This window comes from Narcine bancroftii, chromosome 2 (genome assembly GCF_036971445.1).
Source record: "Narcine bancroftii isolate sNarBan1 chromosome 2, sNarBan1.hap1, whole genome shotgun sequence".
Lineage (NCBI taxonomy): Eukaryota > Metazoa > Chordata > Chondrichthyes > Torpediniformes > Narcinidae > Narcine > Narcine bancroftii.
The window spans coordinates 277,236,454-277,257,154 of record NC_091470.1 but is presented as its reverse complement, the minus strand read 5'-3'; the positions used below and the strand labels follow the sequence as shown (position 1 = coordinate 277,257,154).

Below are 20,701 nucleotides of genomic sequence, written 5' to 3'. Positions count from 1 at the left end.
GGAACGGCATCATCAGCACAGAAAAACAGGCACTCCAGGTACACCCTGGATGTACACCTGCTAGCCTTCCCCCTGCCTCACCACAGGATAGCACGGTGACAGCCATCTGGGCTCTGTGCTTACGGAGTGCCCAAGCGCGAGGCCAAGGTGTGGGATGACCTTGCACTGCTGGCTTGCAGACGTTGGTGGTAAGGGTATTGCTGGCTAAGCCAGTGAAACCAGAAATACGAGTCGGAGACCAAACAAATTCCTTTTCTACTCTCCCCTCTGACACCGAGGAGCAGCTCCCATTGCACCCTGCCCCATCGGTAACACAGCGACGCTGTTTGGTCAGGGGTGAGGGGTTGGAGAGGTTTTGTCTTTAAATTTGACTATATGCCTTGTCCACATTTGGAAGGCACTAGAGTATATATTGACTGACTCGATTAGCAATTTTTAAACATGTCTTTTTGTTTTTACTTATTATATATATATATATAAAAATATAAATAAAATTAAAAAAAAATATATATAGATTGTCTCATGATTGGTGAGTAGTGAGGGGGCGTGGCAAGATGCCATAGGAGGAAGACGTGGAAAACGCCTGTCCTGCCACAATTTTTTAAAAACTTTTTTAAAAATTTAATTGCTTTTAAACAAACTTCTTAGAGGTCTCAGAAGATGGCCACAAAGAAATCTAAACTTCAAACTACAAAAAAAAATCGACTACCAAAATGGAATCTGTAGACCAGACTCAGACAGCGAATGCAGATCACACAAGGGCTAAACAGAAAGCCCCTTTACAGTTTCAGCCTTTAACTACATCAACAGAAGAGGAAGAATCTGAAGGAGAGGAAGAGAGTTTTGTACAACAGTCACAAGAAGAAGCAGGAGATCAATATATTCAAGGTAAAGTGGGTACATATTTAGTCAACCCACCATAACATATTTTCCCAATCCACCTGACTCATCTCACAACTTAAATCATGCTCCCATTTCCTCTTGGCCCACAGGTTTTTGTTAAAACTTTTGAAAAAATTGATTTAATTAGTCAGAAAATGGATGCTAATTTTGTAGAAGTTAAAGCTAATTTTACAAATCAATTGGGAGCCATTAAAGAAATAACTGTATTGAAAAGAGATGTGATAAGATGTAATAAATCTGTTGATAAAATTAAAATAAAAGTTCAGAAATTTGAAGATTTCCATGACTGTCATATGGAACTGGAACAATGTAAGGACACAGTTAACAAGATAGAAAATTCCTTTACAGCATGGGAAGTTGAGAAGAAAGGTCTATTACAAAAAGTTGATAAGCTAGAGAATCAGAGTAGAAGAGATTATGTGAAAATTGTTGATTTGCTTGAAGATTTTGAAGGTAACAATCCAGTGAAATTTTTTCAAAAGTAGCTACCAGAAATATTGGGACCAGAGAATTTTCCAAATGGTTTGGAGCTCAATAGAGCACATAGACCTTTCAGGAAAAAATCGTATCCGGGGCAACTGGCACACTCAGTCTTGGTTAAGTTCCAACATTATCAAGAAAGGGTAATTATTCTAAGAATGGCAGTTCAAAAAGCAAGGGAACAACAAGGCCCTTTGGTAATCCAGAATAATAGCTATTTTTTAAATGCTGATTTGAGTAACTAAATTGTTAGAATTTTTTTAAACTTTATTTAGTATTTTTTCAATAAAAATAAATACTTTTACAGAATAAGTAGTCTAGTAATAAAACAGTAAACCCATCCCCTCCCCCCTCCCACAACAGATCCCTAAAGGGAAGCATTAAAAATAAACAAAAACATTCAGTAATTTACGATATTACTAAATTCATATATGGTGTCCACATCTTAACAAAAAAATCATAATTATTATGTAAATTATATGTTATTTTCTCCACATAGATAAACAACTTCAACTCATGATGCCATCGAACTATATTTAACTCCGCTTCATCTTTCCAAGACATAGCAATACATTTACAAGCAACTGTCAATGCTAGACGAATAAACGCTGTCTGAGACTTATCCAACCCCAAGTCCACTAATGGAGTAAAATAACTGAACTAAAAAATTTTTGGATCTAAAGGAAATTGAATTTTAAACAAATTTTGAAGAAAAATCCTAATTTTAAACCAGAAATGATGAACTTTATCACAAAACCAAACAGAATGTAGAAATGTTCCAACACATTATCCACACCTGGAATACAGATCTAAATGACTAAATCCATATTTTTTCAATTTTTCAGGGGTTAAATATAACTGATGCAAAAAATTATAATTAACCATACTATATCTTTCATTAATTCAACCCATCATTACACATATTTTCCCAATCCACCCAACTCATCTCACAACTTAAATCCTGATCCCATTTACTCCTAGATGTATCTAAAAAATTGTTAACCATTGTATCTTGTAATAATGCTTACATTTCTGATATAAAACCTTTATCTGAAAAATATGAAATCATTAATTCAAATTTAGTTAACTTAGAAATTTTTATTTCTCTTCCAAAATTATCTTTCACTAATGCCCTAATTTGATAATAAACAGAGAATTCTCTAAAATCCCAAATTTCTCTTTAAGCTGATTAAATGATAAACATTCACCTTCTTCAACACAATCCTGCAATCTTTTTATTCCTTTAGAAGAAAAGAATTTATTAAAGGAGTTAGCACTGACCTAATCGGCGCTTTCGGGGTTTTTTTTTCTTCACTTTTTTTATTATTATTTTGGGGTTTCTTGCTTTCTGTCTTGGAGCTGCCATGTTTTGAAATTTGGCTGTGGAGCTAGGATGTCCCGGAGTAGAGAGGAGAGTTTTATATTTTTTAAGAAACTTAAAATATGGCAAAACAAGGGATAAAATATGTAATGCTAAATGTGAATAGGCTCAATAACTCAATTAAAAGGAAAGTTTTGGCTCATATTAAAAGTGGATATTGCTTTTTTTATAGGAAACTTATTTGACAGAGAAAGAACATCAAAGGTTGAAATGGGAATGGGTTAGAAAAAAGAGAATATTTAAAATTTATTAAAAAAAGAAAAATGATTGGTGAGTAGTGTGACCTCCAAGAGGTTCATTGTTTTGGGAAGGGTTGTGGCTGTCACTATGGCAAGCAAATGGACGCTATGTTAAGAAGAGAATTACAGATGGAGTAAGCAGACTCTATGTTTTGGACTGATAGTACATCAGTGCTTAAATGCATTAATAACAAAACCACAAGGTTTCGTACCTTTGTGACTAACAGAATTAATGAAATAGAAAAGGTTTCATATGCTAATCAATGGAGATATGTTAAAACAGTGGATAATCCAGCTGTTATTGCTTCACGAGGATCAAAAGTTAAATCTTTTCTGAAAAGTTCCAACACATGGGTGTCCAGTCCTCAATTTCGTTTGTGATCTCAAGAGTGGCCTTGCAATCCGGAAGAGTTAAAAGAAATTTCAATGGAGGATCCTGAAAACCAAAACACTAGATATTTGAATGGTATTTACATTCATGAAAATGATCTGATCACTCAATTAATTTGCTATCACTCTTCATGGTTTTGTTTGAAAAAGGCAGTAGCATGGATTCTTGGGTTAAAAACTAAATTTTTAAGTCATATCAAGAAAGAGAATCTGAAGACTTGAAAGAGCTGTTACCCAACAGTTGATGAATTGGCAAATGCTGAATTGGAATCATTCATTTTTGTCAGAAGGTGCCGTTTCATAACAAGATATCAAAATTGAAGAAGAATCTGAGTGTTACAAAAACAAGTCGTGTTTACAAGCTGAATCCTATTCTAGTAAATGATAAAGGAAGATTGTAAAAAGCAGTAATGTCAGAAGAAGTGAAATATCCAATTATATTAACTAAGGAATTTCCTATTTCTGAATTGATTGTTTAACATATAGATGAGAAAATAGGTCACGGTCGTTGTAATCATGTGCTATCAGAATTACGCCAGAAATATTGGATATTTGGTGCTTCAACAATGATCAAAAGAATTATATCAAAATGTGTTAAATGTCGACGTGCAAATGCTAAACCTGGACAACAACAAATGACAGATTTGCCACAGGACAGAGTTTCACCTGTTGAACCCCATTTGCAGATCTATTTTGGAAAAGATTAATTAAAGACTATCTTTTGTTTTTACGTCAAAAATGGTCTAAAGCTAAATGCAATTTTGTATGTGGAGACATTGTAATCATCATTGACGATTCTTCAACAAGAAATTCTTGGTTGATGGTGAAAATTGAGGATACAGTTCCAGACAAGAAAGGTTTAATTCAGCAAGTGCATATAAAAACCAAGACTGGTTACCTAAATAGACCTATTACTAAAATCTGTTTTGTACAGAAAGTTGAAAGTTTTGATTTCTAAACTTATACTTATTATACTTACTTGTGTATCTAATAGTAATCATTATATATTAGCCATTAATATCTATTATATTAGGGGCCAGAATGTAAAGGTTAAAACCATGTGTTTTTGATTCTTAGTTAATTTTGTGCCTGTCTCTTTAAGAGAACTATTGTTTGTAGTGTTACTATAGTGACTATGATGTCATATGTCATAATATCCACCCAGGCTAACGGCTTGCTCTTTCATTCTACAAGATGTGAAGGAAGCATGAGCACAAGGAATTTTTCTTTGAATTTTTATATCTATTCAAATACCTTTTGTATCTCTACATATTTTTGTATCTCTATATATCTTGGTATATCTATTTTACAGTAAATGCTTTGTTATTCATCGTTATGAAAGACTTGTTGTGAAGCTATGCAAAATGTTTATCTGTTCTATCAATGAATTAACACTACGTTAAGTAATAGCCACTGAGTTTGATTTGTTGGATTAAAGAGATAGAAATTTGAGATATTGCAGCTCACGTTTTGGCAGATGATACTCTGAAATTAGGATATATTAGAATAAGGAAAGTATCATCCACACGCTATTTTCCCCACGTTCATTATTAATTGTCTGCTATTGCTTTCCGACGGCTTCAGTAAAGTGTGCGTGTGTGTATGTTGCATCTGTTACCATTTCCCTCACTTCCCTTCTGTAAATAAAATCCTTCCTACCAAAATTGTGTGTCCAGACTCCTTGTCTTTGAGACCTTCCAAACCTACTTCCTTGCTCACAACACCAGGATATCAGATTTAAATTACTCAAAAACTGAAGAAGTGAAATACCATTCAGCCTCTGCAGCCATGATAGTTTGGCATGAGTGATATCCTACTTCATGTGCCCATTCAGTCCCCATGCCCCTTTAAATCCCCATGTGCCCCTCATCATCCCACCTTCATTCATCCTCACAACCTAGGGTCTTGTACCTTGCCCAAAATCCCTCATCTTTAAACTCAGAGCCACCTTTTATTGTGAATCAAAACAAGTGAAGGGTAAACTGTGGTCATAATACACATGTGAGGCTGAAAATGCTTAAATGTCACAAACTGAAGAGTACAGGCCTCTTAAATAGGAATGAAAAAAAATCACCTTTCAATGAACTCAAACACACAGATCAAAATAGCCACATCATCAGTAGCTACCAGTGGATTTATTCAACAGGATCGCCCTCTGGTGGAATTCAAAGCATTTGCCTTACCTCTCAATCAACCCATTACTCCATCATCTCCTCCATACTAATAATTAAATCACCAGACAACAGAAAAAGAGCTTAATTACAAATTGAAGGAAAGGTTCTTCCTGCCACAAAGCACAAGGAGAACCTGTCTAAAAAGCAGAGCAAAGCAAATGCTGCCCTCAATCCAAAAATGAATAAATTAAAATGTCGACAGTAAAACCCGATATTTAGATATGTCCAAAAGATTGCATGGCATTATTTAAAGAACAAGTTTTGTTGATGTTCAGCTAAAAATTCATCCAATGCCAAAATATATTTTGATCATTTACCAGTGTTACATTTGCATAAAATGACTGTGGGAATGCGGGATTACAATTCAGAAGTACATTGGCTAAAAGTGTTTGGACTTTTTAATTAAAATGTACATCTGTGAGATAGGAAATCTTAAACTGCATAGATTAATTCTGAATGTAAATGTTATCTATTTTAAGTGAACAGCTGAGACAAGAGAATAATAATGCATGAAAGAATACTGAACAGTGTGGAGGAACAGAGGATCCTTGGAGTTGATGTGACAGAAGGGAAGGAAGGCAATGCATAGAATACTTGTCATGAGTGCATTAGAAGATATTGCAGTTTAATGCATTAATCAGTTCATGATTAGAGGACTGCTCACAATTCTGATTAGATGGGAAAGGATGTGTTGTCACAAAAGGAGATTCAAAGAGCTGATGCAAGCATTGTAAAATGTTCCTTTGGAGGGGTGGCTGGGCAGGATGAGCTGTTTACTTTGCTGCAAGGGTGTAAGCTGGGGAATTTAACTGAGGTGTACAATGAGTGGACCAAAATAATATGACAGGAAAGATCTACTTCCCTGGGCAGAAAGTGATCGAGAATGTGCAATAAATGCAAGATTAATGGACAAATGCAAATAGAGCAGACTCAGCAAGTTAAGGCTGTTTCCTGCCTGTCTCTGTGAAGGAAGTAAAGCAGTTGTTTGTTTATTGGAAGATTGAATAGGGGTCTGGAAGTCACTGAATGAAGGGATTTAGGAATCATCACATTTAGGAAATTGGCATCACAACTTACAAGGCTTCAAACTGATCACTGAGGCAAGATCACTTACACTATTTCTTTGGTTGGCACGGTCACAAAAGGCCAAATGGTAAAGGTTCCATTATTGTCACGTAATATTACATTTAGAATGCAACATTCATGAAATTCTTTAACTTTTGTCTACCATAAGTCAGAGCAGAGCGTCACCACTATCCAGCGCCCTACAGAAACCTACAACACCTGATGTTCCTAGGTGGTCTCCCCTCCAAGTACTGACCAGTCCTGAGCCTGCTTAGCTTCTGAGATCAGATAATCCCGTGTACTCAGGCTAATGGTCGTCTTCCCTGCTGTAAGTTTCTTCAATTGAATGATGGACGTTTTAAACAATACCATGTCATGGTTGGTCTTTCCAAATGCACACTTTTTGTATGAAGGTTTTACCAATAAAGTGTGATGTACAGGGGTATAGTGGCTGCATTATCTCATCTTGGGGTCAAGATATCAAGTTATCATTAATCTGGAACAGTATCAGGCAATGGCCAGGAAAAGGGTTTGAGTCAGTAGTTGGGAAATGTAGTCTGCGAGCACAACTTCAACCATATCTTGAATATTTAGTGAGAGAAAAATTCTATTCACCCAAAACATTTCACAACTTTGAAACAGAAGAGGGACCAAAAGGTGGAGCATTACAAAGTTGTCAACAATGCACAAGGGAAACAACACAGTTTTTGGATGAAGTTTTCAAAAACCCAGCAGAAAGAAAAGAAAGAAGAGGAAGAGAGAACAGTAACAGATTCCATGGCAGTATTTTTAAGATGACAAGGTAAATGACCTTATGGCCAATATTTATCCTCTCAATCAATAATTACAAAGACAAAGGGACTGCTTGCTTATCACCACGTATCAAACTTCATTGGGCACAATATGACTCTTCAGAAAGATGGCAAAAAAATGTACAACCAGCTCTCCGAGGCTTGAACCAGGGCACGAGGAGTACTTCAACTTAAAGAGTTGAATAACTTCAGAACACAGAACCAAATTTACAAACTCATACAACTTACTCAGGGTATATGGAGGATACTTGTTGCACCTTAATTGAGCTGGCAAAAATGGAAGTCACGGCCCAATAAGAATACATTCTGACAAAAGGTCATTGATCTGAAGCTTTAACCCTGTTTCTCTTTGCACAGACGCTGCCTGGCCTGCTGAGTGTTTCCACTATTTTTTGCTTTTGTTTCAGATTTTCAGTGCCTGCCGTTTTTTTAAATATTTCTATATTGTCTGCAGCAGTTCCACAGTTTACAGCAGCTTAGACTTGTCAACCACACTTCAGGAGCTGAACAACCAAAGAAACTGCTCACACTAACCATCCGAGACTCTAATATTTATTTACTAAACTATTTATTTATATACATATATATTTGTACTGTGTATGTATTCTTTGTTTATATATTACATCTGGTTATGTGTTTGCATGTTTTGCATAAAGACACAGAAACTGCAGTTCCGTTGGTTTGTACGTTTGTACGTGCACTCGAATGCTAATAATTTGAACTTGAACACACGCACACCAAATGAGAATACAATGACTTTTCATACAGTACTTTAAGTATTTTGCAACATTTGTTACAGATATAACAGACCGATTGTACCTGGCACCTCCTCCTCCAGTTTTCAGAAGTGGATGGAAAAAGGATAGAAAGAGAATACCAAATGACAACCAACATTAATATTTCTGTAGTTGCAATTTCCATCATACGATTATATTTGTCACTTTACAAAGTTTCATGTTGTCACCTCTCCGGCAAAATGCCACGAAGTTAATTAAATTCTTTAAAGATGCACTACTTCAACAAATGATTAGAAATATATGACATGCAAATAACAATTCCAATCTACATAACAGATTAGCTATTCAGGAAGTAGGATGGTAAGATCCAGGAGCAGAGATACTGAAAAGGAGTCGATTCTTAGCAGGATATTGAAATCCAGCAGAATTTCCCTCTCTTTGTTCCTTATTACCCAAACCAACTCCAAAGAGTGAAACAAAACAATATAACAATCCAAAAACAAACACTCAATGGAAATACAATTTAAATGATCAAATATAAAATCTTGACCTCAGACAGCAATCCGACCTGTTGGGACCTGTACACAATGCGAAAATTCTGGCTTTTACTCTTGTTGGTGAAAGTCCAATAGTTTTGTAATTTAAACCCTTTTACGGTTTCCCTTGCAGTTAATGAAAAATTACAATTTTCCATTTTTCACACTGAATTGATTAGTAACATTATCTGCCAAATTAGAGGCATTAGTGATTCCCAGAAGGAATTTAACATTTTAAAGAAGAAATAACTACAGCTTTAATGACTCAAAGAATGGATATTTTCATAATTTGATACATAAACTGATTAGCGTTTGTAGAGCACGTCGAAAGAATCAAAGGCTTGTTGATCCAAACCAAGGCTTTTATTAACGAGAAGACTGGAGCGTGTCACAATTAGGTCGACCAGTCCAGAATGACCTGGTCTGGCAAGGAGCAACCCTTTAAGACCTGCCAGTAGGCGTGGCTACACTCTCAGCCAATCACTACCATCCTACACTACAATCTGTACATATACACATTGGTGATAGAATCTGTAATATCACATTCCCATGGTATTGCTTCAAGCAGGATCACCAGCTATAACCCACGCAGTAATGGGCAGGTCGAAAGAGAGAATGCCACCATCTGGAAAGCTGTTACGCTTACCCTCTGGTCCAAAGGTTTCTCCACCTCTCGCTGGCAGGACGTGCTCACTAGTGGTGTACACTCCATCCGCTCCCTCCTATGCACCGCGACCAATGCCACCCTCCATGAAAAGATGTCCTCTTTCCCAAGGAAATCCGAATCGGGAACAACCATACTGGCGTGGCTCACGGTTCCCGGACCGGTCCTACTGCGACGCCACGTCCGGTACTCAAAGAACAACCCCTTGTTTGACCGAGTGACTCTGCTCCGTGCGAACCCACATTATGCCTACATTGAGTACCCGGACGGGCGTGAGGACACATTCTCGGTAAGGGACCTAGCCCAAGCCGGTTCAGGCCCAGCAGTGCTTACAACCCAACCTCCCCCAAACCCTGTTCATGTGCTTGAACAGAGGGACCAGCTCAGACCAGACTGTCGACAATGCTGTTTGGGAATTGAGCGAAGCAGTGGCCGCACCCGATGAGCCTGCCGGCGACATGACTCCAGCGACCCCAATCTGGCACCACGGCGGTCACGCCGGAGAACCCTGGAGGGTTCTGGAGAAGGCGGCTACCGGCCGGCCTGGTTCAAAGTGGCTGCCAGTGCAAAATCGGACACATGGCTCTCGACTTGGAACAGGATGGACTTGTCAATGGTGTGAAGCAGCGATGTCCGCTTTGATGCGGTCGAAGGCCGCTCTGGCTTCGGTTGACAGGGAGAAGGAGGTGGTCTTGACAAGTGGCCATGCCTCATCGGCATAGTGTGGAACCCATTGGGCATAGTAGGAGAAAAAGCCCAGGCAGCATCTGAGTGCCTTCTGAGTATGGGGGAGGGGGGGCAAGTCCATGAGGGGACGGATGCGGTCAGGGTCTGGCATTACCACCCCGTTCTCCACCACGCAACCTAGATTGCGAGCCGAGTGGTCCGGAAGACACACTTGTCGAAATTGTAGGTCAAGTTCAGCCGAACTGCAGTCTGAAAAAAATTTCTCAAGGTTGGCATCATGATCCTCTGTGTCGTGGCCGCAGATTGTGACATTGTCCAGATACGGGAAGATAGCTGTTAGCCCATTCTGTCTACCATCTGGTCCATTTCCCGCTGGAAGACCGTGACGTCATTAGTGACCCCAAAGGGTATCCTGAGGAATTGATACAGCCGCCCATTCGCTTCGAAGGCCGTGAAAGGTTGTCTGACTGTAGTCAACCACCATCCACGGCTTCTCCCCTGGGCCCTCCGGGGACTCGAGCTAGGTTCGATAATGCCCTCGTCCAGCAGTTTGCGCACCTCGCTTGTGATAAATTTCCTGTGTTCATAACTATATTGCTGGCTTTTGGTGGCCACAGGCATCCAGCCAGAGGTGAGGTTTGCGAAGAGTGCTGGCGGAGCAACTCGGAGGGTGGAGAGACTACAGGTGAAGTCCTGGGGCGCGGGGGCGGGTGGCTCGGGCAGCTGCTGGCAGGAGGCTTCCAGGGTGGAGTGATTACAGACAGAGAGTGGAGCATGAGGCACCCCCCCCCCAAAGTGCAGGGAAACAGTTCGAAACTGGCACAAAGTCCAGGTCCAGCAGTCCAGAGACTGGACTGGGGAAGTTGGGGAAGGACTAATAGTTTGAAGTCTGTGAACATGATGCCCTGGACTTTCAGGGTCACCATGCAATATCCCTTTACCCCGATCGAGTACGATCTGGTCACCAATGAAATCCTCTGGAAAGTGGGGAGAATAGCCAGTCCACAACGGTGGGCCAGGTCGAGGCAGATAAAACTGTCAGTTGACCCCGAGTCAAATAAGCAATTGGTACAGTGTCCATGCACTTTAATCAGTTCCATTGCTTTTGTGAGGGGATGGGGGCAGTCCTGGTCTAGGGTTATTAATGCAGTGACTTGTAATGGGGACAGTGGAGTCCTACGTGATGACGTCACAGAAACAGTCAGGCCGGAGCAGTCAGCATCGAGGAGTTGGTGCTGCTGCATGCAACCTCCTGGAGGGTGTTGGCCAGCCAACGGTAAGTGCTGGGGGTCACTGCTTGCTGTTGGTGGTGGTACAGTCAGTTGGGCAGTCATCGGCGGTGGGTACCGGGTCAGTAGCGTCAGTCGCGGCGGCCTGTCCCTGGTCGGCAGTGTCAGTAGCAGCGGTGGATACCGGGTCGGTAGCGTCATTTGCGGCAGCGGGTACCTGGTCAGCTGCCTTGGTGGTGGCGGGTCCCCAGTCGGTTGCCTCGGTAGTAGCGGCGGGAGTGGCGGGTTCCTGGTAGGCAGCGGCGGCAGCCGTTGAAGTCGGGGCTGGGGGCTGGTTGGACGTTGCTTTGAGAGGGAGGGTGAAGCAGGCCAATGTCATTGTGGCGAGGGTGGGTTGTACCTTCCGCGCTCGGCATCTGCCCCGTGACGTCAGTTCTCATTGGAGGAGAGCTCTGAGGAAGAAGTGTTTGAATGGGAGGGTGGCGCTTTGGCTTCACACGAGGCACTGTGATTGACGATGGCATTTTGGAGTGACAGACTAGAGCAAAGTGGCTGTTTTTAAGGCACTTCTGGCACCTGGTTTTTCTCGCTGGGCATTGGGACCTGCTGTGCTTGTCCCTCCTGCAGAAATAACACTTTAGGGTTGCATTGGGCAGCTAATAGCAGCCGACAGGCCGTCGGTGTGCCGGGGGATAGTAGGGTTGAGGGAGGGTAACCTACTCACATCAAAGCGTGGGTCCAGCCCAGAGAGTACACATCCATACTTAAGATCGCATCCTCCATTATCTCTGCGATCTGGATCACGTCCTCTAGGTTTTCTCCCCCATGCTCTAACAGGCGCTGCCTCACCTCATTCAATCGGACCCCAACCAAGTAGGCATCCCGAATGAGATCGCCTGTGGTCTCTGTAGCAATTCTGTCTGTGCAGGCACAGTCTCTGCCCATTGCCCTTCGTGCTTGAATATAAGCTCTACAGGACTCACCAGGCTGTTGCCTCTTGCTGCTAGTTTGTACCGAGCATAGACCTTGTTCACTGGTCGTTCGTGGAGCCCTTTCAGCACCTTCACGACTGCAGCGTAAGTAGTCACGTTCTGGATGCTCTGAAAGACTCTCGGGGACACCATAGTCATCAATATTAGTAGTCGATGGCTATCCTCTATCACGGCAGGGTTAGAGAGTTGTAAGTATGTTTCGAAGCACCTCACCCAGTGCTTAAAGTCATTCGAGGCTGTAGCTGAATGTGGGTCGATGTTAAGGCGTTCCAGCCGTAGCATACATTCCATCCCTTCAAAACTTTCTAGTTAATAAAATTGTAGAGCGCATCGAAAGAATCAAAGGCTTGTTGATCCAAATCAACGATTTTATTAACTAGAAGACTGAAGCGTTAAACATGTAGGTCGACCAGTCCAGAATGACCTGGTCTGGCTAGGAGCAACTCTTTAAGACCTGCCAGTAGGCATGGCTACGCTCTTAACCAATCACAGTCATCCTACACTACAATCTGTACATATACACATTGGTGATAGAATCTGTACTATCACAGCATTGGGTTTACATCATTCAACATTGTTGGTGAACATATGAAGAGACATTTGGAAATTGTAATATGAGCATTCTTCTTCCCTCCCCTATTTCACATCCTACCCAAGCAGCCTGTCCTTTGGTGCATAGCATTATTCAAGATAGAGAGATGGGTTTATACAACTTCATAACATTACATTGAACATTCTAACCAAATAAAGCAGCTTTGAACAGCCACAATAAAAGTTCACACAAATTATTAACTAATACTGAACATAGCCAAGTCAAATGCAGAGTACAGTGCACTCAAAGTTACATAACCATGAGATACAAACTCATTAAAGAAGTAACTAGGTAGCAATCAGTATTAGGAAAATGGAACCAGACAACTGCATCTCTCATAGTGGATCACCTTGTATTTAGAATTTGTAACCAGCAAAAATAATGCATCAACAATTCTTGAATTTACGTGGCTCAGTTTCTCAGTGATATAATATTCATGTACACTTCCTGGAACAATGGGATATTAACACAAGGAAGAAATAAATTGGAAACTATTGGAAGCAGAGTGAAATTGCTTTAACTTGAAGAACAGAAGGAAGAAACTAACAAATTAAAAAGTCACTCGCACAAAAAGCTCAATTGCAGAATTCATAACTTTTTCTGGTAGACACAGAAGATATCTTCATTAGTTAAGAGACTAGAGATATTGGGATTGTTCTCTCCAAAGAAGTGAGAAGTCTTCAAAAATGAAAGAGGAGATACAGGAAATGCTCAGTAGATCAGAAAGTATTAATGGAGAGAAATGTTAACTCTGAACATTTCAAATTGATAACCTCCTGTCAAAACCTGTGTTTATGTTCTCTAACTCCATAGATATTGCCTGACCCTGAGTATTTCTATTGCCATTTCAGATTTCCAACATCTGCAGTGTTTTGTTTAAAATTGTAAGGCTTTATGCAATATAGTTAGAAAGAAAAAGTTTCCAGTGGCTGGAGATTCAGTAACCAGAATACACAGAGCTAGAGTAATTGCCAAAGGCACTATAGGAGGAATGAAAAGGTTGTCCTTTTACAGTGTTGTTAAAATTTGGAACACATCCTACAAAAGCATTGAAAACAAACTCAATAAGAACTTCCAAAGGGGAATTGGATAAGGGAAAATACTGCAGGGCCATGTGGAACAACAAAAAAAAAAGCACAAGTCTGAGAGAACTCCAACACACTGGGTAATACACAATGAGACAAACAAAAGCATCAATAATCTTGAGAGAGTAGCAGGTGATTGGAATCAGGAATGTTACAAAGTTGTGGATGGAATAATCATAAAAACTCCACAACACATTTGACACTGTGTGTGCCAGTGGCCATCAACCTAATCTCATCTTCCATCTTTGGTCCATAACTCTTCAGGCAAGTTCTCAAATTGCACATCCAAGTATTTGTTAAAAGTGAACAAGGTTTGTGCCTCAGCAACTCAAAAAGGAATTAAGAAGAACCGGTCATGTGGAAAAAAGATGATCATGTAACTTCAGTACCCTTTACCTGATTTCTCTCCATATTCCTTGATCCCTTTAGCCATAAGGGCCACTCATCTTCTTTTCAAATACGTCTAAAGAACTGGCCTTAAACACTTTATGTGGAAGGTGGTTCCACAACCACAACTTTCTGAGTGAAGATGTTTTTACCTCATCTCAGTTCTAAATGGCTTTCCCCTTATCTTTACTCTGTGGCTCCTTATTCTGGATATTCCTAACATCAGGAACAGTCTTCCTGCATCTAACCTATTAAGTTCTGTCAGAATTTTGCTTGCCTTGATGAGATCCCCTCTCATTCTCCTAAATTCCAAAATATCCCAAGTCTATGCAGTCTTTTTTCATTCTCAGTCCTGCTGTCCCAGGAATCAGTCTGGTGAAGTACACAAAAGTGTTGGAGACACTCAGCAGGTCACACTGCATCCGTAGAAAGTAAAAGGCAGTCTATTTTTCGGGCCAAAGCTCTTCCTCAGGAGTGGCAAAAATCAGGCAGATGACATAATAAAGTTGGGCGAGATAACAGATGAATATTGTGGGAGGCTAGACGAGAAATAAGCTGCAAAGTGATTGGGGGGGGGGGGAAGAGAGAGGGCAGAGGGTGAAGAAAGGTATCTGTCTGATAGGAGAAGAAAGGGAAGGGGGAAGGGAGCTGGAGGGAAAAAGAAGACGTATGAAGGAAAAAGAAGGTTGATATTGATGCCTTCTGGTTGGAGCCTGCCAAGATGGAGTATAAAGTTTTGTTCCTCCAATTTGCAGGTAGCATCAACTTGGCAGTACATACATGAGACCATGGACAGACATGTCAGTGTGGCAATGGGGGCAGAATTGTAATCCAACTTTTGGTGTACCTCCTCAATAGCAAGAGTGTCCTTCCTCAGATTTGGAGACCAAAACTATACAATATCAAAGGTGTGGCTTTTCCAAGCCTCTGTACAACTGAAGTAAGACTTCCATATTCAAACCCTCTCACAATAAAGGCCAATGGGGCCTCACACTAGATTTGGCATCAAAACATATGGAAAGATACAAAGTCAATAAAATAGATTTTCACAGATGACATGAACATGTGGAATTCATCAAATTGGAAAGTCCTGCAGTATTGTCACATCTAACCATAGTTCACACAAAAGGCAACCAGCTATGATCAGATCAGCACCTTCAGACTGAAAAAGTGAGGGGAATTGTGAGATTTTTCAAGTTAATACAACCACCGAAAAGCTACTTTCTACAAAACAATTCCAAATGCATAGATGCACATATCAACAAAAATTTCCAAGAAGTCAATTAGAATCAGTGCCAGGGAGATCACAGGTGCCTTGCTTGCACTACATTCCCACAGCTACTGGTACATAACTAAATGAGTGACCCCACCAGATGGGTGTGGGGATGGGGAAGGGAGAAAGAAAACATATAATTCTCCCCCAAATCAGCAAGTGGCAGATTCATTTATTATAGGTACTGGAACATCCTCTTACCTCAAATAAGTTCCATAGAGGAAAAATAGTGACATCATGAATCCGTTAAGAATAAAAATAAATGTGACGTAAAAGTAGGCAGGGTCTCCCATTCCTGTTAAATAAAAACCAAACAGATTTTCAGCTTATTCCTGCAAAAATATTCACAAGTAAATGTTGAAGAACACAAAGGAAAGAACTTGCCTTCACAGCTCTCCACCGGACTGAAACCCTGACCTCGGTCCACACGCCAACATAGTTTCGTTGAAATGCCAAGAAAATCTGCAATGGCAATGTACATGCGGTACCAGTTGGCCAGCACTACCTACCAAGACAAGAGTCAGGCCTTCCCATAACACAGGGTTCAAATATTGCTCCTCACATATCTCAAGAATATTGGCAGTACATACATGAGACCATGGACAGACATGTCAGTGTGGCAATAGGGGCAGAATTGTAATCCAACTTTTGGTGTACCTCCTCAATAGCAAGAGTGTCCTTCCTCAGATTTGGATTCCAAAACTATATACAAGGCTCAAGAATATTACAATCCCAGTAATGGGGTTCAACTCCCATACATCTGGTTACAATCACGCAAAACCTTGTTAATGAGGCAGTCATCACCACTTTCAAAAACATTTAACTTATTTTTTAAAATAAGCGAACCAATTATATATAACTGTTCATAATGATCTCAGTTGGGTGACTTAAAGTTGTGGTTTGTGACCTTCTTCAGGTTGTAAAGAATGAAGTGTACACGCCAGTAGAGGTCATGAACAAGATGCAAAATAAGGACTCACGTGCCTACTATTCATTCAGGAAAGTATTATAATCTAAGAGTACTAACATGAGAGAGTTTATTGGCCAAAGTTAATTTCTTAATCACTGCTCCCAACACCTTAAATCCATGTAAAAAAAAATCAACATTTATGAGACATCCTTTTGAGCATACTGTTGCAGTCTTTCACAGCCAATGCACATCACTATTAACTCCATATGAAGTAAGTGGAGACATGTTAAACATGCTTCATTCCATTCAGAAGTCATTTTTAAAAGTAGAATTGCAAACAGGAAGTTACAGAAATCAAAATCCCAAGCAGAAGGGAAGAGAAAAGTAAACTAGAGCAGCCATTCTCAACAGGAGGTGGGGTTACAGCATATTTAAGTAAAGGCATTGTTTTCTTTTCACCTCACTTAATATAATTTTTTTAATGGTTTTTTTTTAATGCTGTCAGTAGGAGAGAAGTGCTTCTCAGGGATTGGGACCATAAACTTTGAGAAGACTCCCAAGGGTGCCATAGCCAAATTAAGGTTGAGAACGGCTGATCCAGAGGGTTTGCATTGGTACTAGAGGGGTTGAGGTTGATGAAGAGAGACATGTGGAAGAGGAAAACTGAAGAGTGTGCATGATCATGGACAAGACAATGTTGGAGAGTGTGGTGCTGAATGTCCTGATGTTTATTCACAATAGACCTGTAGGAAAAATTAGGAGGGAAGAGAGCAAAATGAGAGAGCATTAAAGAATGTTCAAGCCTCCCAGATGCTGGCTGGAATTCTGCCTATGTTAATCCTTAAACTCCTGATTAAATAGGAATTAGATACATTTGAATAAATTGTCAGATTCAAAACCAGATGCCATAAAGAGAATAAAAATCTTCATGAAGATTACCAACCTCTGGGTAAAGATTGAACCGCTTCAAGGTGTTGATAACCAAAGGATATTCAGTCAATCGATCGTTCATTATGGAAGTTAACCCTTTATAATATGAAGGTGCCTCAATAATGGTCTTAAAAAATGAGTAATACAAGCCCTAAAAGCAGAAAATGTGAGGGGTTAAAATCATTCCAAATCAACATGACTAAAATAAACTCCAACATATCCAAAACAAACTTTGTTCCTTCAACATTTTTGCTTTGTATGTCAATGAACTCCAGCTCATTGCACAAGTATCCTGTGGGACAGAACATAATATTGCAGGAAATATTCATGTCTATTAGAACACTACATCTGAATTCTTTACACCTGATATTTTTAAAATTCCTTCCCCAAAACCAAATTGAATATCAGATTGTTTACAACCAAAAATTCATTAATATTACCCCCAAATGCAAATAAATTTAATTTCTAAATGAACAAAGATGACATTAAAAGTGTTGGTAATAAATGCACTAAGCACTCATCCAACTGCCTTTCATCTGCTCCATTTCCTTGAGCAGTTCTAAATTCATTGAGCCGATGTGCTGACTTCCCCAGTTAGTGTTTTCCAACAGTACCTCCAGTAGCATCTAGAGTGAAGGAAGACCAATATGAACACTATAATTAATCAGTAGTTTAATTAGTTGAAGTCATCATTCTTACATTTACACAAGGTTTGGAGAGAGGCTTTGCAGGGTATAGACAGAATTACAACCATAAAATAAACCAGCTTGCTTTTGTTTAGACTAGAATGGATTCAGGGAGACATTAGATGAACATGGGAATCCCAGCATAAGGAAGCAGTGCCTCCTAACAATGACTTCACAGTGGACCATGTACAATGTGGGAAGAGAATTTGATCCCATAATGGACTCAATTCTGGCCCACCCAAATGTAGAACAGAGTTGTTGAAGAAGTAGTACTACCTCAGGCTAGTTTTATATCGAGCCAGAAATATGAGGCCACATCTTTTTTTCTTACTAGTATTTTCATCCAAAGAAGATCCTCCCTCCCTCCCTCCATGCCCCATGGAAAGCATTTCATCACTCTTGGATTCAAGGGGCAGAATCCAGTGCTAACTGCAGAATTTCCCCTTGCTATTCTCCCTAATCATGTTTTCTTCATTGTATCAAAATATCTAGTCACTACAACCACCCGATTTCTTCCATTAAACAATCTTCATTTTAAATACAACTTAATATGCTTAATCCCACGTATTTATGATTCAATGCTACCTGCAATGGGGATTATGTCTATTAAATAGTGAGCAAAGCATCTCACTTTGCAGAAACCAGGTGCACTTTGTAGAAGGGTACAGACCAATGGAGGTTGCCCAATGCAGAAAACCAGCTAACTGTAAACTCCCAACTCCATTCTGTTGCCTTTAGGCATACTGGGAACTCTGAGGCTAAACACTGATAAGTTAAAGCAAATGCTTACCATTTCAGTACGAAAGGCCATTTCACGTTCTAATGTTGAAAGGTGAGAGAAATGACGATTATTTTCAAAAAGGCTAGCTATATGGTACCTGAAGTAAATCAAACAAAATTGAAAGTTTTAAACATTACCTTGACAATTGAAAAAAACTTCTATAAAATAGTTTATTTAGTGGGTATACACAATTCTGTTACCAAATTAACAATGAACAACTGGATACAAGCTTTCAAATGTAAAAATGCATCAATCTATTCCTACTACTGTGGAAATAATAACAAGAAGCCCATAAAATAAACAGTGCGAGCAAGAAAATTAACTGGAGGAGGAAGTGAAGACCTGATTTACATCTGAGACCCTGAAGATTGGTGGAGAATGTCTGATGGAAGAGCTTCTAGGTACAAAACTCTTTAATCCAGGAACACAATGCCATCGGTAGATCAGCCAAAGAAACCATTCTTCACTGCTTCAGAACAAACCCAAATTCAGTACCCCAGCCACAGTTAACAAATCATTCAATGTACAAAGATATCTTCCTGTCTTTGGCCCTAAACGGTGAATCTCCAACACAGGTGTCTTCCTCGTTCTCTGGCTTAGCGTTCCATGGTACTCCTTAGCACAATTAGAGTTTAGAAATGACAAAGTATTCAAGGGCAATGTTTGAACAATACTAACAAGTTTCTCAGGGTCTTGGGCCCAAATTCATCCCTCAACCAATTTTATGATCTGAACATTATCACAATTTTTTGTGAACTTTACTGTACCCAAATTAGCTTCTGCATTTCCTACCCTACAAGAGTGAACACACTTCCACATGCATCATAAGCCCCTTTCACACTTTCATCCCACTAAATTGGCCATTCATTGTCCTGGGATAAGAATGGGGTTTGGCTTTTCACACTTGACCACTCCTAACTGGGACACTGAACGCTTTCATACTTGCAAGGGGCCGTCCCCGGGGTTTGGACTGTTCTACTTTCTACCGGTGATGTCATGATGCATCAAGTGATGGCAGACCTGCCCTGAATATTTTTTTTAAACTTTTGTATTTTATATCTTATAAAAAAAGTTTTTAAAAAAAGAATTAAAAAAATAGAAAATAAAAATAAAACCCTACAAAATACATAATATTCCCCCCCTGACCTGTCCTAAATCCTGATCAATGAATTATGATCTTATATTTGAACAAAATAATCATGCCCAACAATAACATAATTAAGCTTTATGTACAGCACAATATGAGCCCTTCAGCCCTTTGTTGTGCCGACCTATATAAACCTTTATAAGGGACCGTGGGAAAGTGCTAGCAATAAATAGCAATAGCAGACAAGTTTTAAACAGGGTGCAAAAGTTGGTAGCACTTAATTTATATAGCATGGGAAAGTTTGTAGCACTACAGTGCACAATTTATATAGCACTATTGCGTACAATTTATAAATACCATGGGGAAAAAGCGATGGAGGATGTGCCTTCCCAGAATTCCATGAGGCAGAGAAAGGGCTGTATGCCCAGCTGCATGCATGGAGCATTCACGAAGGGGGTTCTCTGCCGCACAACATTCTGGGAAGTCAGGGCCACCATTGCTTTTTCCCAGTCTTTACAAATTGTGTGCTATAGCACTACCAACTTTCCCACACTATTTAAAAATTGTCCACTCTATCCCACTGCGACTTTCCCTCGGCAAAGTTTATACCTTCCTTTAATCTTTCCTTTCTTCAAGTTCCTGCACTCACTCAGGGTCATTTCAATCCCACAATGCAATTAC

At 39.9% G+C, this 20,701-nt stretch overlaps 1 protein-coding gene across 2 annotated transcripts in view; it reads right to left on the bottom strand.

Moving 5' to 3' along the window:
• Positions 1–20,701, bottom strand: part of dpy19l1l (dpy-19-like 1, like (H. sapiens)) — a 110,054-nt gene that overhangs the window by 69,582 nt on the left and 19,771 nt on the right. For both annotated transcript variants that reach the window (XM_069921029.1, XM_069921028.1), the window contains exons 3-6: positions 18,943–19,030; positions 17,480–17,617; positions 16,011–16,131; positions 15,828–15,921 (exon numbers count right to left, since the gene is read on the bottom strand). In XM_069921029.1, the coding sequence (XP_069777130.1) occupies positions 15,828–15,921; positions 16,011–16,131; positions 17,480–17,617; positions 18,943–19,030 (441 nt within the window). The remainder of the gene's footprint in view (positions 1–15,827; positions 15,922–16,010; positions 16,132–17,479; positions 17,618–18,942; positions 19,031–20,701) is intronic.